The sequence below is a fragment of the Staurois parvus genome, unplaced genomic scaffold (genome assembly GCF_062004578.1).
Source record: "Staurois parvus isolate SC_StPar_1 unplaced genomic scaffold, SC_StPar_1.0 ptg000147l, whole genome shotgun sequence".
NCBI lineage: Eukaryota > Metazoa > Chordata > Amphibia > Anura > Ranidae > Staurois > Staurois parvus.
In genome coordinates, this window is record NW_028317943.1 from 1168050 (window position 1) to 1182289 (window position 14240).

General features: G+C 39.7%; 2 protein-coding genes across 4 annotated transcripts in view; both read left to right on the plus strand.

The window, feature by feature from the left end:
- Nucleotides 1-14240, plus strand: part of IMMP2L (inner mitochondrial membrane peptidase subunit 2) — a 1307031-nt gene that overhangs the window by 155202 nt on the left and 1137589 nt on the right. The gene's annotated exons all lie outside the window — the stretch shown is intronic.
- LOC149464707 (C-C chemokine receptor type 4-like) lies at nucleotides 4598-7163 on the plus strand. The gene has a single exon (XM_089674196.1). It carries the CDS (start codon nucleotides 4603-4605, stop codon nucleotides 5689-5691), a length of 1089 nt encoding a protein of 362 aa, XP_089530322.1. The 5' UTR covers nucleotides 4598-4602; the 3' UTR covers nucleotides 5692-7163.

Consider the following 14240-nt stretch of genomic DNA (forward strand, 5'->3'; position numbering starts at 1 on the left):
TCTATCCAAACCAAGCTCATAATATTTTCTCCCCCATGTGCCCCTTCCCCTGACTTATTTGTCATGATCAATGGCACAACCGTCAACCCGTCGCTGCATACCAGGGTGCTAGGTGTAAACCTGGACTCTGAACTCACCTTTCAGCACCACAGTCAATCACTTTCCAAAGCTTGCCATCTCAACTCCTGCAAAATCTCCAAAATACACCCCTTCCTAACCAATGACACCACAAAGTTCCTAATTCACTCCCAAGTTATCTCTCGCCTCGACTACTGCAACTCCCTACTCATTGGCTTACCTTTACATAGGCTATCCCCCCTCCAACCATCATGAATGCTGCTGCCAGACTCATCCACCTTACCAGCCGTTCAGTGTCTGCTACCCTTCTCTGCCATTCCCTCCATTGGCTGCCACTCACTCAACAAATTCAATTCTAAATACTAACAACAACTTACAATGCCATCCACAACTTGGGCCCCCAGCTACATCACTAACCTAGTCTCAAAATACCATAAAATAAAAAATATTAATACTGTGCTTCTCAAAACTTAATAAACACTGGCAATAGCAGCGCAGGTAGGGCGGTGCGCAAGTGCCCTCTACCCGGACGTGCAAATCATGTATGTATACGTGATTTTGTGCAGCCCTGCCGCCCTGTAGCAGTATTTCTGCTATAGGGCAACGTGCAAGTGGTAAAATGGCCACTTACATAAAAAGGTGCTGAGTGGCACCACATATATTTAGCATAACATGGATCCATATATCTCACTCATCTTGTATTCCTCAATACTTCAATGACCACAAGCATTGTGACATCACAAGCCCCTCCCCTACGCATTGCGCCACAGGGTCACGTGGCTTCATCAGGGGGATAAAAAAATGTAAAGGTCAAAATGTTTATTGAGTTTTGAGAAGCGCAGCATTATTACTTTTTTATTTTACAGTTTGGCACATTGATATGGGTATGTGTAGACGTGAACTGCTTCTCTATTGCATTGTTGTTTTGTATTGCTTCGTTTGGCTGCTCATAAGATCTTTTGGCTCTCAAAATACTACCAAATCACACTCTAGTAGAAGTACTGCTACAGGGAAACAGGGCTTTTTTTTAGCAAAGACATATAGCAGAATACATTTTGGCCTAAATTTATGATGAAATTTAATTTTTAAAATTTTTTTTTTGGATATATTTTATAGCAAAAAGTAAAAAATATTGTATTGATTCTTTTTAAATTGTCGCTCTTTTTTTTTTTTATAGCACAAAAAATAAAAAACGCGCAGGTGATCAAATACCACCAAAAGAAAGCTCTATTTGTGGGGGGAAAAACAGACATAAATTCATTTATGTACAGCATTGCATGACCGCACAATTGTCAGTTAAAGTAATGCAGTGCCATTTCGCATAAAATGGCCTGGTCAGGAAGGGGGGTCACCTCCAAGTGGTTAAACAAGAGTCGAACATAAAATATTGTATTTGTTGAAGAAAATGATCCAAAGTTAGAGTTTATATTTGTGCATGCCAGAAGTATGTTTTTAGTAACTGGTATGTCTTCTTTGGGTAGCCATAACAGGAACTAATCTTTTCCCGTAACTGATCAGCTTTGCTCATTGGCTTGGTGGAATTTAAAGTAGAACTATAGGCAAAACATTTTTTTTATTATTTTGGATAGAGTAAGGAAGGGTTATAACCCCTGTCAGGTTTTTTGTGCCATGTGTCCCATAGGGGAGATTTCCCTTCACTTCCTGTCCTATAGCCAAAACATGTGGGAGGCAATCTCTGCAAATTAAAGGAATCTCAAGGGGGCCCCCAGGTCACCAGAACTAGTGTCCCCATTGGAAGATTTCCCCTCTGTTACTTTTCTGTGGACAAACCAAAATTTAGGATTTTCTTTTTACTTTCACTTTTAATGATGATGGTAAACAGGACAAATAGACAGGGTGAACCTCCCTAACAAGGACACAAACAGCAGTAAACACCTGAAAGGTGTTCTAATCCCTCACCACTCTATCCGAACCAAAAAAAAGTTTGGCCTTTAAGTTCAAAACATGGGTGGTATAAAAGGTGCTACACCCTATTAACTACAATCATAAAATACTAAAGCATTTGGGCTTTAACCACTTGACAACCGGGCTATAGCCGACTGACAGTTACAGCCTGGTTGTCCATTTCTGGGAGGGCGTCATGACGTCCTCCAAGAGAGCGCACCCAGTGATGCGCTCCCGGCGATCGTCAGGATCACTGTGTCCTACAGACACAGCTGATTATGTGATGTGGTAAAAAGCCAACCACAGTGGCCTTTTGCCATGTGAACAGCTGTGTCCAATGGCACAGCAGACCATCGAATTCGATTGAAGATGCCATACAAGAAGTAGGCAATATGGATCGCATAGGACTTATTGAAGATAAGAAAAAGGATGATGGATTGTGGGAACAACTGCCAATCATTCTAGATTATAATGTACACCATGGGAAGACTGACGAAATCTTTAGAAAACATTGGCCGTTACTTGAGGCTAATCGGTCTCTACAGGGGTTGTTACCAGCTGGCCTGGGATTTGTATGTAGACGGGCTCCCACACTTAGGATGAAACTGGCAAAAAATGTCTTGGATCTCACAAAGATCAAGAAACAAATCAGTCCAGAAAGGTGATTTGTTAGACATTCTTATAATATGTCAACAAAAGTTAGATTTTATTTCCATCATTTACACTTTCAAAATAACAGAAAACAAAAAAATGGCGTCTGCAAAAGATTGGGCACCCTGCACAATTTATAGCATGCACTGCCCCCTTTGCAAAGCTGAGACCTGCCAGTGTCATGGATTGTTCTCAATTGTTCTCAAGAAGGCTATAAGAAGATAGCAAAGCTTTTTCAGATGTCAATATCCTCTGTTCAGAATGTAATTAAGAAATGGCAGTCATCAGGAACAGTGGAAGTTAAAGCAAGATCTGGAAGACCAAGAAAAATATCAGACAGAACAGCTCGCAGGATTGTGAGAAAAACAATTCAAAACCCACGTTTGACTGCACGATCCCTCCAGAAAGATCTGGCAGACACTGGAGTTGTGGTACACTATTCCACTATAAAGAGATACTTGTACAAATATGGTCTTCATGGAAGAGTCATCAGAAGAAAACCTCTTCCATGTCCTCACCACAAAAATCATCGTTTGAACTTTGCAAATGAACATATAGACAAGCCTGATGCATTTTGGAAACAAGTTCTGTAGACCGATGAGGTTAAAATTGAACTTTTTGGCCGGAATGAGCAAAGGTACGTTTGGAGAAGAAGGGGCACAGAATTTAATAAAAAGAACCTCTGTCCCACTGTTAAGCATGGGGTTGGATCAATCATGCTTTGGGGTTGTGTTGCAGCCAGTGGCACAGGGAACATCTCACGAGTAGAAGGAAAAGTGGATTCAATAAAATTTCAGCAAGTTTTGGATGGTAACTTGATGCCATCTGTGAAAAAGCTGAAGTTAAAGAGAGGATGGCTTCTACAAATGGATAATGATCCTAAACACACCTCGAAATCCATGGGGGATTACATCAAGAGGTGTAAACTAAAGGTTTTGCCATGGCCTTCACAATCTCCTGACCTCAACATAATTGAAAATCTATGGATAGACCTTAAAAGAGCAGTGCGTGACAGACAGCCCAGAAATCTCAAAGAACTGGAAGACTTTTGTAAGGAAGAATGGGCAAAGATACCTCAAACAAGAATTGGAAGGCTGGCTACAAAAAGCGTTTACAAGCTGTGATACTTGCCAAAGGGGGCAGTACAAGATATTAACTCTGCAGGGTGCCCAAACCTTTGCAGATGCCAATTTTTTGTTTTCGGTTATTTTGAAAGTGTAAATGATGGAAATAAAATCTAACTTTTGTTGACATATTATAAGAATGTCTAATCTGTAATTTGATGCCTTTTGGAGATTTTTCCATCTTTCCTTGGCTTCTTTATGCACAATAATACAAATTTTTAGCTGGGGTGCCCAAACTTTCGATCCCCACTGTATATATTTTTTTCTTTTATCATATGCACAGTTTACTTATATCACTTTGGCACATGTCCTGAGTCTAGGTCTAGGATGTGCTTTCCATTTATGTTGTTGCACTGATGTTAGTGCATTTGTGCTATCTATGGTTCACATGTGTCACGTTTTTGTGGGTTGTTTTTAACCTTTTTTCACTTTTTCATAGTTTATTTTATTTGTCTGAGAGCAGCACCATCCCCGTTCATTACAAAAAAAAAAAAGAATGTTTCTTTAAGCAAGGCTATATTGAGTTGTCCAGGAAATGTGGGCTTTTTTTGTACATCCTGCTTCGTAACTTAACATTTCTTTGAATATCTTACATTTACTTGTCTGCTGTTAACAACGTTAACTATTAACCTGTGCTGTATTTTGTGTGAAGTAAGTATATTTTCTAAACATTTTTGCATGGTTGTGTGCATATGGACATGAATATACTTTGTGTGTGTCTTTACACATATGTATGCCAGATCTGTACATAGATACTGTGTATATATATCTCACACAGGTGTACATGTAAATAATGTATTTGAATATAATGCAATGAATCCTTTTTATGATTGTAGCAGACAGCATGGATGTTGCAGATAAGAATTTTCTGCTAACTTCAACCACAGAAGATTATGTGTATCCTGATTTGGTAACATACAGAGTCAAAGATCTCGGCTTAGTAGAAGAAATTTTCAAGCCTGTCCTGTACAGCATCGTTTTTACCTGTGGACTTGTTGGGAACGCCCTGGTTTTGTGGATACTGATATGGTTTAAGAAGCTGGCTTCAGTGACTGACATATATCTGCTTAACATGGCGATTTCTGATTTACTGTTTGTCTTCTCGCTTCCATTTGTTGTTTACGCCATTAAATATGAGTGGGAATTTGGCGATGCAATGTGCAAAATACTGTCTGCAGTATATTACATTGGCTTTTTCAGTAGTATTTTCTTCGTAATAGTCTTAAGTGTGGACAGGTATCTAGCAATTGTCCATGTGGTCTTTTCACTCAAGTTCAGGACTATGCATTTGGGCATCATTGTCACTTTGTCTGTTTGGGCATGTTCTTTTATCTTTTCTTTACCTCACTTTATTTTTCACAAACAGAGTATAAAAGATGGATTTAAATATTGTTCGGTTTCTTATTCAGAAAACCAAGAAGTGACAATGACACTGCTGTCATATTTGCAAATTAATCTTTTTGGTCTAATAATCCCATTTGCAGTTTTATTTTTCTGTTACTCTCGTATTATTAAAAATTTACAAAACAGTAAGAGCAGGCAGAAGAAATATGCAGTTAAGTTGATATTTATCATTGTTGCTGTGTTTTTTCTCTTTTGGACTCCATATAACATTGTGGTATTTTTAAAGTTTTTAGAACTACTTGGCATATTTAACTTGACTTTGCAAGATCTGTATAATTTCTCAGAAACACTGAATACTGCAATGGACATCACTCAGACAATATCATTTATCCATTGCTGTTTAAATCCTATCATTTATACTTTTGCAGGGGAAAACTTTCAGAAGCATTTATACAGAATGTTTAGAAAGCTCCTAAAATGTATGAAAGTAAATAAAGTATGTGGATCTTTTGAAAACTCAGTTATAGACCGTGTTTCCAGTACCACAAGGGAGTCTCGATCTTCATCTTTTACAGAAGCTGTTGTGTGACCTAAACTGCATTATGGTTTATGATGGCAGTGCTAAAAACCATAGCCCCACATGCCCTGACCCTTAATTGTACTCTTAAGCTGGCCTGATCGTATAATGCTTCCAAAATTAAGGATTTCTGAGATTTTGGCAATTGAGGACAAACTCTACAGCACCTGCAGATTATTGTTAAACACGTGATATTAACATCTGAAATGTTTGTACCATGTACATGGTAACTAGGGTACAGCACCTGCTGCAGACTTTATGATATCTCAGTATGGCTGGATTCACACCACATGCCTTACTTGCAGCATGTGCTAAATGTACTAAAGTTGACCTTTTTTTTTTTATTGTGTTGCTTTGATGTACATTTTTTTTCCAAAGCAAAAGCCAATGTACCTTGTTTCCCTTAACGTGAGCTTCAGCACATTGTGATGCCTTGTAGTACATTAGGTTGTGTTTAAATGCAGGATGTTCCAGTTTTACCCAGTGCACATCTCCACAGCATGTAGTAGCATGAACATAGGCTAATGGATATTAATGTATGTAACAACTGCACTCAATGTACTTTTTCTTGAGCATTTTGCTGTGATAGCCTCTATGACCACGTCTGACTCTAGGACCACGTCTGCCTGACTTCTCAAATTACATAAATGTGTTTCTTTTGTGTAAATGATGTGATGCGATTAAAGATTAGAGTAGTTTGCGGCTTCATGAAATCAGTACATTGTACACACCAGATTTAAAACAGCCTTGAAGTAAACCTGTCATGAAAGAAATAGAAGAGCTTCCATTTCTGATTGGATTCAATCATTCCTATTTGTTGAAATGTTCTTTTTCAGGAAACAGTTTTCAAAGCTTAAGGCCTTATGCACATGGGAGCCTGGAACCATACAATGTAAACTTTTAGTGTATTACTCTGCTTGGGAGTCACAGGTTTAGCATACAGCTGCCCACAGAAATCAATAGTTGCATGCGGCTATACATGGCTAGTTGGGCAAACACGTGCATGTATGTGGACAGACACTCTTGGCTGCACACTGTCTGTATCCAGGGTCATATATTTGTACGTATTTGCATGGTTACCCAGGTACTGGTGTACTGTCGCACACAGCCGTTAATTTGTATGTGCAGCACCTGTGGCTCCTGGGTGGTGAGATAAACCCGATGTTTATGTTATACAGCCCATGTGCATGAGCTCTAACTCTTTTAAGATAATTACTTTTGTTTGTTCTTCTTTTGTTTAATAGCACAACAAAATTATAGTGTTTCACTTTTCTTTTTATATTCATGTAGTTACAAATTGGTGTGGTCATGTCAATATTTAGTTTGGGCTGCACAAAGCTTGAACCACAATGAACTATACAGATCACTTATTGTGGATGAGGATGTGGATTGTTCTTTTTTAATGTTCCTTTCTTTCAGGTGTTTGAAAAATGATGAGTACTCTTGTGTTTTTACTTAAAATAAATATTTGTGTAATCAGAAAATGCTGTTGGTTCTTTATTTCGTCTAGGTTGTTAGGCTTTACTTCTACTGGTGCACTTAGGAGCATTGCAGGTTTGGTGCATTTAAAAAAAGGTTTGCTTGCTGCATTTTTGATGCAGTTTTCAACCAAACAAGCATTAAATGCATGTAAAATGCACCTAAAATGCTAGTTGTTTTGTAATATAAAGAAAATAACTGGGAAGATTTTAGTTTAGTGTACAGCAAGTAGAGAGGACACACAACTGTGATGGGAGCAACAAGTATTTTTTCTGTGTTGTGATAGTCAACATATCACAACCCTAAAAACTGAAACATGGCCGGGTAGTGAAGCATTACAGCCTGATAATCAATCGGTTAGGGAGAATACCTTTGTTTGTCAAATAAAGCATCCAAAAGCCTAATAATAAAAAAACAAGGTGGTAGGTAAGTAACGGGCTGGAGGAAACTGTGGGTGTCCCTCCAACACTGGACTCCCCCTTCTAAAGGGACACCTGATTTTGGTACATTGAGGAAATGCTACCACAGTGGCATATATCAACCTTCAAGGGGCATGAGGGGCCAGGCTGCCCTGAAGGAAGCAAACCAGATTATTTCATTATTATTATACATGATTTATATAGTGTCAACAGTTTATGCAGCACTTTACAACATGAGGGCAGACAGTATAATTACAATGCATTTCAATACAGTAGGAATCCGAGGGCCTTGTTCATTAGAGCTTACAATGTAAGAGGGAGGGTCAAGAGATACAAAAGATAATAATTGTGGGGGATATGCTGATGGAGAAAATAAAAGTACAATTGTTAGATGGGGGCAGAATGGTCCTCTCTGATGAGAAGGGTTTTCAGAAATTGTCTAAAAGTGGATAGAGTAGGAGTCAGTCAGATAGATTGGGGTAGGGAGTTCCATAGGAAGGGAGAGGCTCGGGAGGAGTCCTAGAAGTGAGCATGAGAGGAGGTGAAAAGGGAGCTAGACAGCAGTTCTTGGAAGGAACAAAGAGAACAATTACATTGGTATTTTGTGACAAACATTTTTAATAAACTTACTGTCCAGCGAATTATGCAGCCCCCACTCCAGGAGTAGACACCAGGCAAGCGGATTATCTCAGCCACCACCTCTTAGACCTAGGAGAATTGTCTTTTCATTCAGATATGTTCAGTCTGATATGCCAAAAATGGGGGACATCAAATGTGGACATCCTAGCCTCCAGATGCAACAACAATAAATTACATTTGTTTAATGACAGAACCAGGGATGCTCTAGCTTTGCTCTTGGATGCTCTAGTTATACACTGGTCTCAGTTGAGGCTAACTAAATCCTACCCTCCATTGTGGAATCTACCTTGCCTGCTTCACAAAATAGAGCAAAAGGGGAAACCAGTGGTGCTACTGGTCCCAGTAGAACCTGGTGCACAGACATACTCAGACTTCTGACAGATGATCCCTGACCTCTTCCAAACAGGCAAGATCTCTAAATGCCCTCTATTCTACCCTGCTTCATAGTCTCTGGCTTTAACAGCAGGACTGTTGAAACCCAGGTGTTAAACAATAGAGGAATTTGTGAGTATGTGATTTCTTCCTTATCAAAAGCAAAAAAGGCCACTTCCAGGAAGATTTATTATCATACTTGGAAATCTTACTTTGTCTGGTATGAGCACAGTCAATTTAATCCCAATGATTACTCTGTCTAGTGCTTTCTGGCCTTCCTGCAAACTGGTCTTGACCAGAATCTGTCTTTTAACACCTTAAAAGGGCAGGTATCAGCATTATCCATGATTTTTCAAATGCCTTTAACTTTCCAGTCCCTTAAAAACTTTATTCAAGGTGTTTGTCATGTTAGGCCCCCTTGCAGCACCCTTTTCTTAATTTAGCTCTTTCTGTCTGCAGTAACCACCCTTTGAACCCATCAGGAATATTCCCTTAGAAATTCTTGCCAGCTAAGTAGCCTTTTTGGTTGTCATCACCTCTGACAAACATGTCTCTGAACTAGCAGCTTTTTCCTGTAAAGAGCCTTTCTTCACAAATACTAGGCTTTCTTATGCTCAAGACTATTATATCGTCCAAAGGTGGTTCAGTGTTCCATCTCAATGAGGACATTTTTCTACCAACTTTGTGTCCTTCTCCAAATGGACTTCCGGTTTGTTCTTTCCTAAGGGCTTCATAATAAGAGACACACCACTTCAAAATCTACTATTGAATGGTGAATCAGGAACTTGATTAGAAGAGATTGTGATCTCAAACAAAAACCGTCTCCTGTGCTGTTCTTCGCTCACTCCACCAAGTCTGTAGGAGTATCTTTTAGGCACTAAGATTCTGATGTATAACTGGTGTAAGCTTGCCATTTGGCCTTCTGTTCATACTTTCTCCAAATGTTACCACCTTTCTCCAAATTTTTAGCAGGTTAAAGTCCAGTGTGAATGGATTTCTGGGCCATAAAGTTCTTGCTTTGGCACTTTGAACTTGACCTCTGTTATTTTTTGGGCCTGTTGGCACAGTTCATTTGTCTAGTTGTTGCCCACCTTTTCTATCCACTGTTTGGGGATTGAAGATAAGAAGAATTTTGACTTATCTGTAAATTGCATATCTTGCAGTAAAGTAGAGGACACAGGCCACCCTCTCTATACTCTCCCTTTTACTCTGCCTTTCTTCCTACAAAACTGAGGACTCATAGAGTGGGGTAGGATTATAAGGAGGGCCCCCCACAGGAGAGTGTCCTCAAAATCTTGCCAGTGTCCAACCACCTGCAGGCATAAGCTCATAACCCATGTATGAACAAGTTGCCTGTGTCTTGTATAGTGCTCCAAGATTTTAAATGCAGGTAAGTCAAACTTTCTCTTTCCTTACATTGAATAATTTTTTGCATAATTTTTGACTTAATATTTTATCAGCAAAGGCTCCTCTGTGTAGCTCTAAAGGTCTTCTGTGTGTTAATTCCATTTGTTAATCTCAGTTCCATCAGTGATGATTTTGCCATGGACATCTTTAAGGATAAATTCTTGAGGATGACAATACTTTTTTTTTTCTTTACATACATTTTGATTGAATTTTACAAGAGAAAAGAACCTAGGCCCAACAGTGTGACCAATATGTACAAATATGGACATGACACTTCAGCAATACAATAGAAAAGTCAACGACAATATTATGACACAATGCACACAAAAATTGCTGAATTAAAGCGGAGTTCCATTCACCCTGTCAAAAAATAAAAGTCAGCAGCTACAAAAACTGTAGCTGCTGACTTTTAAAAAACAGCCACTGTGTGTCCCCCGCAGCCCGTTTCACAGGCCATCCTGTGTGTGTCGGTGTGTCCCCCGCAGCCCGTTTCACCGGCCGTCCTGTAATCCAGGAGGCTGGCATCTTCAGTGTGGGCCCCCGGCTGTGATAGCTTGCGGATTCACAGCCGAGTACCCACTGCGCATGTGCGAGTAGCGCTGCGCTTCATGAATGATCCTGTAGTCTTCTGAGACCTGTCACGTGTCCCAAATGACTACAGGGAGGGAGAGAGGGAGGACACCTTCCGATTCCAATCGCCTAGGCGATAGGACTGGAAGTGGGAGCGGGTACCTGTCAAACCCGCTCCCCCCGCCCCCCAAAGGTGCCAATCCTTAATGGGGAGCAGTCATTAAAGCGGAACTTCCCCTTTTGGGTGGAGCTCCGCTTTAAGCCACATTTGTGAGTACAACACTCAGAGGATGGAGAAACAGGGGTGGTGGGATTTCCAAGAGAAGACAGATATTTCTTTTCATTTCACAGGTATTCTGGAAAGTGATTTTTGTTTTTACACATCTGTTGATATCTCTTTACAAATGTTGTGTTTAATTCTTACAATGCAGTTCTTTTACAAGAATTTTTTTCCTTTCTTGATTTGTTTCTCTATTATGTAATTTTCACTGCTTCTTTTGTCATCCACCTCAATTTCTAGTTTTTTATTTTGGGTCAGGTTTTTTGAGTTTGACCAGTTTCACATGGGCTTTAGCTTGTATAAGAGCAGTGTGAACAGCAAGCTTTTAAAAAGCATTTACAGAGCTTTCAGTAAGCTTTGCTAAGGCTTTTAAAGTGCCCTTCAACTCTAGTTTGTACATTTTTTACACAGATCCTAATGGGAGTGCTTATTGCCACTTTTAACAAGCTGCTAGCAGGCTATTTGAAGCTTGCTGAAAGCCTGCTAGCAGTTTGTTAAAGTGACAATCATGACTCCCATTGAGATCTATGTATAACATTTCCAAACAGGAGCTGAAATGCACTTTAAAGGCTTAGAGAATTCTCCTCGAAGCTTTATGAAAGCTTTGCTAAAGCCTGCTGTTCACACTGCTCTTATAAAAGCTGAAGCCTGTGTGAAACTGGTATTACACTTGGTGGTCCCTTTGAATTCCATCTACAGTTCATCCGGATTTCTGTCCATTGGTTTAACATCTCAAATCTGTTGTTTAAATCAAATGTTCACTTTAAAAATACCAGGTATTTTCTCCAGGTTGTGTTTTAGAAGAATAATATTTTTGTCTTTTCATTTTACCTTGAAGACATGAAGTTGCTACATTATTATTATTATTTTTTATTATACAGTATTTATAAAGCGCCAATAGTTCGCTCAGCGCTGTACATTACAAAGGGGGACAGAACATGTGACAGAACAATACCAATACAATGCAAAACATGAGGGGATCGAGGGCCCTGCTCTTTCGAGCTTACAATCTAGGAGGGAGGGGGTGGTGGCACAGGAGGAGATAGCTGTGGGGGATGGAGTGGTAGGAAGAGTGGAGGAGGTCGGCAAGTTAGCAGGGGGTGGGGTAGGCTTCCCTGAAGAGATGGGTTTTCAGGGTGCGCCTAAAGGAGAGGAGAGTAGGTGATAATCTGATGGGTTGGGGCAGGGAGTTCCAGAGGATGGGTGACACCCTGGAGAAGTCCTGGAGGCGGGCATGGGAGGAGGAGACCAGGGAACTAGAGTTAACAATTTAGGATGTGTTTTACAAGCTGCTCCAGATGTCCAGGAGGATGGGGGCGCATTGTGTACAGGGGAGACAATGTATACAATGAATAACAAATAAAACTAGTGAACTGCCTACAATCTTATTCAGGTCAAAAACTAGCAATCACCCTTAGACCAAATAAATACCATAAAACAAGAGGCTGCTGCCGATACAGTGTTTACAGCACAGTGCACAAAATATCAACTTATAATGTGTATAAATAAAAAAATGTGAAATCTTGTGAGTTGCTATGTGAGTGAAAAACCTACTGAAGTGCTAATGGTGAATCGCCTGCAGCTAACACATACTCATACTGGTGTGCTAAAACAATATTATATACCACAATGTGCCGCGCTTCACTTGAAACTATAATTATACATCAGTTGCCATTACTTATGTTGCATATCAAAAATATAAACAATATTGTGAAATATGAAAAAATAAGAGTGAAATGGTAAACAGCAGTGTCAATGTCCATATGATTAACAAAAATGTCCATGTATGAAATTTTTTCAGACTTGCATAGTTCACTTTAAAATGCAGTAACTCATGCTTCCAAAATAAAATATGTGCGGAAAAGCTTGCATGGACGTGCCTCCCCACCGGTTGTGCTCTCACTTCAGGTATATGACCAAACTGTTAAGTGAGGTCATATAATGCTTGTGTCCCTTTAAATGGGCCAGAGTATGAATGAGATGATATCCTGCTGTTTGGGGTCCTTCTCCACTCAAACGATATTCTTCCCTTCCATGGTGGTTAATATAGAGGAATGAATCAAATCATAGTGTATTATCCTTTAAAAAACTGCTTTGTTCACAAAATGTGTCCTCCAGAACTTTTCCTATGGTGAAACACCTAAAATTGCCAGCTGGTGTCAGTATGGTACGTTCGAGCGTCATGACGTCAAATCTTCCTTTCCTTATGCGTTACACCACACCCCACATGGCTTCATCTGAGGATCCTCTGATGAAGCCACGTGGGGCGTGACGCAACATGCAAAGGAAAGGAAGGATTAGGTGACTGACAGTATCTGATGTCGGATGACGGCGGAGGGAATATCTACAGGCTTGCCATATGTTCTGACTAGTAATCACTGGCTGAATGTAAATGCATTAATTGAATGTTTTAATAAATTTTATATAATATTTTAATCAAACTATACTATGTTGGGCATCCTATAATTTGAGCATTCAGATTCTCTGGCTGGTAAACAATCTAATGACCGGGGAGGTGAGCAGGAGAAGCAGGTGGTTTGGGAGCATTGAAGAGATCTGAGCAAAGCACTACTAGACCAGTGTGGTCTTCCCTTAAGTCGAGAGGCCACCCAAGATCACAAACTGGTGGTTAAACGGCTGTAGATATTCACAGCACGGGGGCTCCTTTGGATGTGTTCGGTGCACATGAGAATTATGAAGTGTTTATATAAATTGCACTGTGTGAATTGATCAACAATACATGGACTTGCATGAACTCTTTGTTAACCCATTCTTAATTTTCATAATTTATTTGCACTTTTCAATATCACTCTCTATTTGTTTCACCTTATTGATAATATTCATTATCTCTGATGGTGTGGGATAAAATCATTTTTATTTGTTGGTTTTTGCACATTATGTTTTGTTCACATGCTTGTGGTATTGCATGAGATGATTTGCTGAGGATTTACTACACAGGTGTGTTTTAGTTTGATTGAGAGCTTTAGGGGCAGCACTACACATTATAAGTTAGTGTATACAAGGAGTTGGCAATGTGTACTGGGAGCAATGTTTATGGTGGGGGAGAGAGGTAATATAGGCAGGGAAAGGAGGGGGTAGTGTATGCAGCATAAAATGGGGGCAGTGTGAGCAGGGGAAAGGATGAGCAACATGTGTATAGGAAAAATGTGCATGGGAAAAAGGAAGCAGTGTTTACAGTTTATTTGGGCTATTTCCCAGGTGCCTATTTGCTTTTTCTAATCAGACTCTATTAAGCCATGCCCAATATTCAGCAACATTTAGCCTTACACATTTTTTGCCACTAAGCACTATGCATGCTGCAGGTCCCCATTTATCTAAAGTGTCCCATATTCTCAAGTTCTAAAGTGAGAAGGTATGAATGTGGTGCCTGTATT